A 9,084-nucleotide genomic window follows, 5' to 3' on the forward strand; every position below is an offset into this window, starting at 1 on the left:
AAAAAAAAGAAGCCCGAAAAACTGCGACCCGCCGCGGGCAAAAATTTCCCGCGGCGGGTCACGGAAAACCGCCCACCTGGCAACACTGGCACACGTCTGTCACTCACTGAAGTCCCTCCCAACAATAAGGTAGAGCAACAGCAGCTTTTAGAATGTTTTGCCCTGGTTACCAGAGCAACCAGCAAGCACATGCCTGCCTGCACTGAACAGCTCTCTGTAGCCTGCAATCCCTACGCCACAACTACACATATACACTGGCAGAGAGGCTGGAAAGAATTCCATGACCGTACTCTCTATGCTTTCCCTCCTTGTTCACCTAGAACTTAGCTATGTTCATAGCTACTCTTAATTTTACTCAGCTACTGGGTGTATAGCGCAGGTTAGAGGGAACACTATATCAGGTACTGAATAAATAAAAAAATTAATAAACACTGCTCCCCCTGTACAAGTGCTACTTAAAAAAAAAAGAGACAATACCTTTTACTTATGGTATTATGCACAATGTAATACACTTCATGGAATTATGTACCAAAAAAAAAAAATCATAACACATGGTAAAACAATGCAGGATATTAAATAGAAAAGTATTTGCAGTACTGTATTCTGGAAATATATGCAGGTACTTTAATACTTAGCTCTCTGTCAGCCCTAACTCACCAGTCCAGCATCTTCTCATTGGCCATGTGAGCTGTGAGGTTCAGCAGCACTGTAACAGAAATCCTGAGGTTACTGGCAACCATAAAATAATTTGCCCATCAATGTTTTTTGGAGGTTGCCAAATGGTCATCAGGCTTCAGCTTAGCTAGCCTTTAGTAAGCCATTCATGGACAACTCACAACTAGGGTTACCATAGGTCCAGTTTTCCCTGAACATGTCCTCTCTTTGGAGGCACCACGGGGCATCCAGGCGGGTTTATCCAGCCTGCCAGTTTGTCCGGGTTTGCGGTCGGGCAGGCGGGCCTCAGGAAGCCCTCCTCCCCTCACGTACCTTATGATCACGCACCTTATCATCACGCCCTGGTGGTCTAGTAACCATGAGTCTTTGGGGCAGGAAAGAACCCACTCTTTCCTGCCAGGCGCTGCCAAGGACCCACTCGCTACCGGTGCTGCTTCAAAATGGCTGCCGAGAATTCAAGCGGCAGCCTCACGAGACTTCTGCTTAAAGTCTAAGCAGCCATTTTGAAGCAGCGCCAGCAGTGAGCATGTCCGTGGCTGCGCCGGGCAGGAAAGAGTGCAGTTCTTTCCTGCCCCGAAGAGGTCACTAGACCACCAGGGTGTGATAATGTACAGGAGGGGAGGTGGATGAAGTCGTATGGGTGAGGGTGTGGGGAGCTGTTTAAAAAAAAAGTGGGTGGAAGGAGGCAGGAAAAAAGATTGGGGAGGGGGATGTATATGGGGGGAGGGAAAAGGGGGCAATACAGCATATGGAGAAGGGGATGGAGAGAAGAGAAGAGGGGAATATGCTGCTCAAGGGGGACAAAGGAAAGGGGGACATGCTCATGGATGTTTGCTGTTTTTGGAAATGTACATCTTTTCATTTTATATTTAGAAGAGTATGGAAGGAAATGCATTTCTGTTACTTTACCAGTATTTTCACTGCTCTTGGGGGGGGGGGGGGGGGGGGGGAATCAAGGTGGCTGTGTGGTGCAGGGGCGTGGCAGAGGGCAAGGCTGCATTTTATTTTGTGTCCTCTTTTTTTGTTGCAGCAAATATAGAAACCCTACACTTAACCCTCCATTGAATCAGGTACAAAACTTAAATCATAAGCCCTCCAGGGACAGGACAATTCCTACTTGTAACTTGCCTTGAGCTATTTACTGAGAAAGCTGAGATCTAAATTCAAGTCTAAAATCCAGTACCAGGCATACTGTGAAGTAATACAAAACACTACAAATGGCACTCAGGACCTAAAGAGCAAGTCTACCATACCATAATAGCAGTGTAACTTCCATGAGTCACATAACAAGCACCTACTTATGAAAAACACTGCAACGTACAGATCCACTCTGCACAGTTAATGCTAACAGAAAACCATGTCTCTTTCATATATACAGAACAAAGACAGACCTCAATACAGTATAAAACAACTAACCACAAATGAAACCAAACCCCCAAGAAGCGACAGTGCAACAGCAGAGAATGAGGAAAAAGTGACATCCACCTGTACTGTGCAAAATAGCAAGTATATATTCCAATAATTACATAAATTAAGAAATAAAAATACAACAGAAAAAAGGAAAATGTGATACCTTTTTATTGGACTAGCTTAATACATTTTGACAAGTTTTCGAAGGCCAAAACCTCCTTCCTCAGGTCAGGATAGTCTGGTACACTGTCCGGATCTTAGGAAGGATTTGGCCACAAGTAGAAAAATGTATTAAGTCCAATAAAAAAAAAAAGTATCATTTTGGGCCTCTTTTACAAAGCAACACTAGGAATTGAATGGGCTTCCTCTGCTTTGTAAAACAGGCCCTTTAGTTTGTATTTTTTTTTTATTGTTTTATTTTTTTTAGATTAATACAACTACCACACTACTGTATCCTAAATAAAAATAAAAATATTTTTATATTTGTTGTCTGGTTATTGTTTTTAGCTGTCCTTTCCTGTCTCATTTTCTCTATCCTATCTTCATCTTCTCCACTTCATCCATCTCCAATATTGATCTTTTCCTTTTAGTTTTCTTCCATTTATTTTTGTGCCTCTCTATCCAGATTTCATTCTCTTACTATCCAGTTTACTTCATCTACCTACAGCTTTCCATCTCTTTCCCTCACCCTCTCTCTCATTCCCCTTCCGCCCCAGTCTTTCACCAACTCTATCCTCTCCCCCTTAGTCTAGCATTTCTCCTCTTCTCTCCACCCATCATCTGCCTTCTCCCTCCCCTTTTCCATTTAGATTCTCCCTTCTCTATCCCTTTTCCATCCAGCATCTCCCCCTCTTCTCCACCCTTTCCAGCCAGCATTTATGTTCTTTACCCTCGAGCACCCTCCCTCTCCCCCCTTTCAATGTAGAATCCCCCCCTTCTCTCTCTACCCCTTCCATTCAGCATCTTCCCCACCCTTCAGCCAGTATTTTCTCCTTCTCTCTACCCTTTTCCATGCAGTTTCTCCTCTCTTCCTTCATCCACCAACTTCCCCTCTCTCCTCCATTTCATGCAGTATCTCCCTCTTTCTCTCCACCCTTTATATCCAGTGTTTCTTCCATCTTCCCACCCCCATCCAGCCAGCATCTCTTTCCTTTCTCTGCCTCTGTCCCCTTGCAACGAGCATCTCCTCTCTCCATCCCCCCATCCCCCTACTTCCAGCAAGCGTCTCTCATCTCCCTTTCTCTCTTCTCTTCCTCCCCATGCACCCTTCTCTCTCCAACACCCCTCCACCCTGCTCGCTGCTATATCTTGAGAACAGCAGCAGTAATTTTTTTTTTAATTGAAAAAGGCACGGAACCTCAGCTTTCATACACGTGACTGATGGCTCTGCTAGTCACTCACACCCCCTTCGGAACAGGAAACTGAATCGCAGAGGGGTGTGTGACCAGGAGAGCCGGCAGTCGTGTAGAGATACTGCAACAGCAGAGAATGAGGAAAAAGTGACATCCACCTGTACTGTGCAAAATAGCAAGTATATATTCCAATAATTACATAAATTAAGAAATAAAAATACAACAGAAAAAAGGAAAATGTGATACCTTTTTATTGGACTAGCTTAATACATTTTGACAAGTTTTCGAAGGCCAAAACCTCCTTCCTCAGGTCAGGATAGTCTGGTACACTGTCCGGATCTTAGGAAGGATTTGGCCACAAGTAGAAAAATGTATTAAGTCCAATAAAAAAAAAAAGTATCATTTTGGGCCTCTTTTACAAAGCAACACTAGGAATTGAATGGGCTTCCTCTGCTTTGTAAAACAGGCCCTTTAGTTTGTATTTTTTTTTTTATTGTTTTATTTTTTTTAGATTAATACAACTACCACACTACTGTATCCTAAATAAAAATAAAAATATTTTTATATTTGTTGTCTGGTTATTGTTTTTAGCTGTCCTTTCCTGTCTCATTTTCTCTATCCTATCTTCATCTTCTCCACTTCATCCATCTCCAATATTGATCTTTTCCTTTTAGTTTTCTTCCATTTATTTCTGTGCCTCTCTATCCAGATTTCATTCTCTTACTATCCAGTTTACTTCATCTACCTACAGCTTTCCATCTCTTTCCCTCACCCTCTCTCTCATTCCCCTTCCGCCCCAGTCTTTCACCAACTCTATCCTCTCCCCCTTAGTCTAGCATTTCTCCTCTTCTCTCCACCCATCATCTGCCTTCTCCCTCCCCTTTTCCATTTAGATTCTCCCTTCTCTATCCCTTTTCCATCCAGCATCTCCCCCTCTTCTCCACCCTTTCCAGCCAGCATTTATGTTCTTTACCCTCGAGCACCCTCCCTCTCCCCCCTTTCAATGTAGAATCCCCCCCTTCTCTCTCTACCCCTTCCATTCAGCATCTTCCCCACCCTTCAGCCAGTATTTTCTCCTTCTCTCTACCCTTTTCCATGCAGTTTCTCCTCTCTTCCTTCATCCACCAACTTCCCCTCTCTCCTCCATTTCATGCAGTATCTCCCTCTTTCTCTCCACCCTTTATATCCAGTGTTTCTTCCATCTTCCCACCCCCATCCAGCCAGCATCTCTTTCCTTTCTCTGCCTCTGTCCCCTTGCAACGAGCATCTCCTCTCTCCATCCCCCCATCCCCCTACTTCCAGCAAGCGTCTCTCATCTCCCTTTCTCTCTTCTCTTCCTCCCCATGCACCCTTCTCTCTCCAACACCCCTCCACCCTGCTCGCTGCTATATCTTGAGAACAGCAGCAGTAATTTTTTTTTTAATTGAAAAAGGCACGGAACCTCAGCTTTCATACACGTGACTGATGGCTCTGCTAGTCACTCACACCCCCTTCGGAACAGGAAACTGAATCGCAGAGGGGTGTGTGACCAGGAGAGCCGGCAGTCGTGTAGAGATACTGCAGTCCTAGTGCCCCACATGTTTTGTTTAGACGCTGCTACTGCTAGTTACTAAAAGCAGCAACAGCGGTGGTGGGAGGTAAGGAGAGCCTGGTGCCATAGGCGCCTGGTATAAGAGGCTTGCCAGTCCGCTCTCTTTTTTGCAGCACCCCGCGGTTTCTCCTCACTCTCTCCCTCCCCCGCACGGGCTGCGTGACTCACTTCCGGGCTGGCATCGAGTCCTGCTGAGTGCTCCAATGCTCCCTTGATCGCTACGCTACCAGTAGCGGTACTGTAGCGATCGATTAGATAGCAATCTCATCTGCTTCAGCGCCTGCGCCTTCCCTAACAGGGCTCTCGCCATTTGATGCATCATGCAACTTCCTGTTCAGCAAAAGCGCCAGGAACGCACGGGCGGAACCCTTCACGTCACCGTCAGGGAAGACTGGGCTCTGGCTAAGAGTGGCAACCCCCCTTCAACACTGAGGAGAAAGACACCACCCGATTTGCACTCGCGGGAGATTGACTAAAGGCAAACAGGGAGGAGGGGCTTTTTTTTTACTCTTTATCCTATCAGAAGAGAGGTGGGGAGGGGCTCGGACGGAGCAGGCCGTGCCGGTGGGCGTGGTTTAGCACGGGGTTTTGCCTTGTTCGTCCGACCGACAGAGATTCAGGTGATGCGTGAGATATGGACAATGAGTTTGAAAAGAGTTCCGGTTCTAAACCGTTTCTCTCTCTCCTCCTGCACAATATCTGCAAGGTGAGGGCAAAACTGGATCAAGTTTTATAGATTTATTTATGTGATAGCACAAACAAATAAATAATCAAGTATATACATTACATGTGTCAAGTAGAAGATGATTTTTCGGACTGTTGTCTTTTTAATATGTTTTGAAATCTGCCACTCGCCTGTACTAGAAGGCAGGAGCATTATGAAATGAAAATATTTTTAAAATGCGTGTTAGATACATAGCTATAGATATACAAAGTACCCCCCCCCCTCCCCATCCATAGGTACCAGCTCTTTGGGTGCTGGAGCACCCCTTATATTGAGTAGATGCCTTCACTTTGTCTACGGAGGGGTAATTTCTGATGGGTTTAGCACCCCCAACCGTTCTGAAAAGTTGGCTGCTACCCCCACCTCCACTCCTTGGATTGCCACCGGACTGCTGAGCAGTCTATCACGGTTTTGCTAGCTCTTGGGTGGAAATCTGAGCTGATATATTGCCTTTCTGGCTGTAATACTTTCCCAGACCAGAAGGAAATTGTGGCACGCCGCACATACGTTGGATTTCAGGAGAAGAGGTGCTGATTCTGAGGCAGGTTTAGTTTTATATTACAAGTCAAAATAAAAGTAAATATTTTCTTTCATGCAGATCTTTTTTGTTTAAACATAGTTAAATTGGTTTTCTTATATTTTGTTTGTGATGACTTATACTGTGCCAAAACTGAAAAGTGAAAACTCTTATCTCTATGGTAGTTATTAAAAGAAGCTCATTGTGAATACTAGCCACCCTAAAAGGATGTTTTGTGGCTGTACATGTCACTATCCACCCAGTGGCTGTCTGAGCTTGAATACTAGTGTTCCCAGACTTACTATCAAATTCAAAAGGAAATTGTGGCACACCACACGTTTGATTTCAGAAGAGGTGCTGGCTGACTCTGAGACAGGTTTTATATTGTAAGTCAAAATAAAAAATAAATATTTTGTTTCATGCGGATCTCTTTTGTTTAAACATAACTAAACGGGCTATAAGCCCCTAATGCAGTCCATTGGTTTTCTTATATTTTTTTTTGTGATGACATACTGTGCCAAAATTGAAATTTGAAAACTCTTCTCTATCTGGTCGTTAATAAAAGGAGCTCATTGTGAATACTATCCACCCTAAAAGGATGTTTTGTGGCTGTACATGAGAATTGTGATATGATCCCTTGTTTCATATTGTTGATGGTCTGTGATGTCATCTGTATGGGTGGTATATTTATTTTATTTTTTTGGTTATATTTGTACCCCGTGCTTTCCCACTCATAGCAGGTTCAATGTGGCTTACATATTATATACAGGTACTTATTTGTACCTGGGGCAATGGAGGGTTAAGTGACTTGCCCAGAGTCACAAGAAGCTGCCTGTGCCTGCAGTGGGAATCGAACCTAGTTCCCCAGGACCAAAGTCTACCATGCTAACCACTAGGCCACTCCTCCACTCCTATTGGTGTATTAGAGTCTGCCCAGTGTAATATTTATGGTACAGTAAGGTTCTGAGTGTGTTTTTGCACAAATTTGTGCATAGTGTTTTGCAGTTGAGCGATTGTGGTTTGTATATGCTTTGAGGTTATCAATAGAAATCAAACAAAATAAAACATGGAAAAGAAAATAAGATGATACCTTTTTTATTGGACATAACTTAATACATTTCTTGATTAGCTTTCGAAGGTTGCCCTTCGTCAGATCGGAAATAAGATCTGACGAAGAAGGGCAACCTTCGAAAGCTAATCAAGAAATGTATTATGTCCAATAAAAAAAGGTATCATCTTATTTTCTTTTCCATGTTTTATTTTGTTTGATTTCTATTGGTAACCTTAAGAGTGGACTAACACGGCTACCACACTCCTCTACTATATGCTTTGAGCAACCACTTTATTCTTTGACATATGATACATATCTAATATCTAAATTTAATAAATGGTATTAATTGAGACTATTTTATTTTTACTTATTTTTTTTCTGTGTTAGACAATTATGGATGCAAGCCCCACCCCCAACCCCACCCCCTTTAGCCTCCCCAAACAGTTGGGCCACCGACCGCCTATGCCTGGTGCGCCTCCTGGCCATTCCAGATTTTTGGAGATACCAATGGCACCCGTGGCTCCTCCCGTTCCGATGCCTCCAGAGATTACAGAATGATAAAACATGTTTTCCTTTTTGTTTTAAACGTCTTCTATGGAACACAGGTGAATTTCCTCATAAAGGCAGTTCATAAAGTCAAGAAAATGAATACAATTCCATAATGCGATGGCAACACTACAAGTACTTACAGCTGCTGGAATGTATCAACCAACAATACCATTTGTGTGCATTAACGACCAAGAGCCCATAGTGTTCCATTACACTAAAAATAATTTCATAGAGAGGTTACTGTGCACAACAATTCACTAGGGCAGGCTCTGGCATTTGACATGTTCAATACAGCATGCTGAACAAACCCTGACCCTTAAATTCACCGGGAAGGAGATGTATTGCTTTTCAAATCAGGAAGAGACCTGCAATCATGATACCGAGGTCGCCTATCCTACTGGCTCTCTCATTATTACCTCTCTGTGTCTTGTAATGAATTGCATAAACATGCCTTCTTCCCCAGTTTGAAAGCTTTTCTGCAGACCAGATATTCAAGATAGCCTGGCTTTCCACCTCAGAGGTTGCTAAATACACATCTTTGAAGCTCTAAACTATCTTGTGAGGATGTTATTATGCATGAATATACATTACTGTGACTACAAAGCAGCAGAGCTGGATGTGCCTAGCCTGCACGAACTATGATGAAACCCGAGAACAGTGCTATGCTCAGTTCTGCACAAAGTAGATTTGTTCCATGAATGAACACAGCTAACAAGGCAATAAACTATAGCAGAAGACAGGACTCAAATCCAACACGCTAAAAAATAAAAAAAAAAACCAAATGGTTGAAGCAACACCTACCGAGAAAAGGGTGGAATAGACAGAAAGGGAGAATTTCAGGCAGTAATAAGAGAACAGAAAAGCCTTCTGGTCTGAACTTCCAGCCATGTCCCCAAGCTGCAGCTCTGCTGTGATGCCAAAGAAACCCTGCCTCTGTTCTGCCCCGGCTCATAGTCCTAACTTAAGCTCCAACTTCCGGCCTTTAGAGAAAGTGAAAGTAAAAAAAAAAAAAGGTGGAGGCAAATCAAGGCTGAACTATATTAACCCTTCGCTGTACATTTCAGCTCCCAGTCTCCCGAGATGCAACGTTTAATACACTAGCTGTTTAGACCTGTTTTCTAAAGAAATGTGGCAAGTGATTCAAAGTTGCCTAGCGGGAATGATTTGTAAGAAGATAATTTTTCAAGACACGCTCACCTTAGTCCCCTGTATGGT

The 9,084-nt window shown here is 43.4% G+C and overlaps 1 protein-coding gene across 2 annotated transcripts in view; it reads right to left on the reverse strand.

The window, feature by feature from the left end:
- LOC115469295 (tetraspanin-15-like) overlaps positions 1-8,811 on the reverse strand; it is a 376,401-nt gene extending 367,590 nt beyond the window's left edge. For both annotated transcript variants that reach the window (XM_030201803.1, XM_030201802.1), the window contains exon 1: positions 8,671-8,811. In XM_030201803.1, coding sequence (XP_030057663.1) covers positions 8,671-8,757 — 87 coding nt within the window. In that variant the 5' untranslated portion in view covers positions 8,758-8,811. The remainder of the gene's footprint in view (positions 1-8,670) is intronic.
- Positions 8,812-9,084: the final 273 nt, after the last annotated feature.

The sequence above is a fragment of the Microcaecilia unicolor genome, chromosome 4 (genome assembly GCF_901765095.1).
Source record: "Microcaecilia unicolor chromosome 4, aMicUni1.1, whole genome shotgun sequence".
NCBI classification, from domain to species: Eukaryota; Metazoa; Chordata; class Amphibia; order Gymnophiona; family Siphonopidae; genus Microcaecilia; species Microcaecilia unicolor.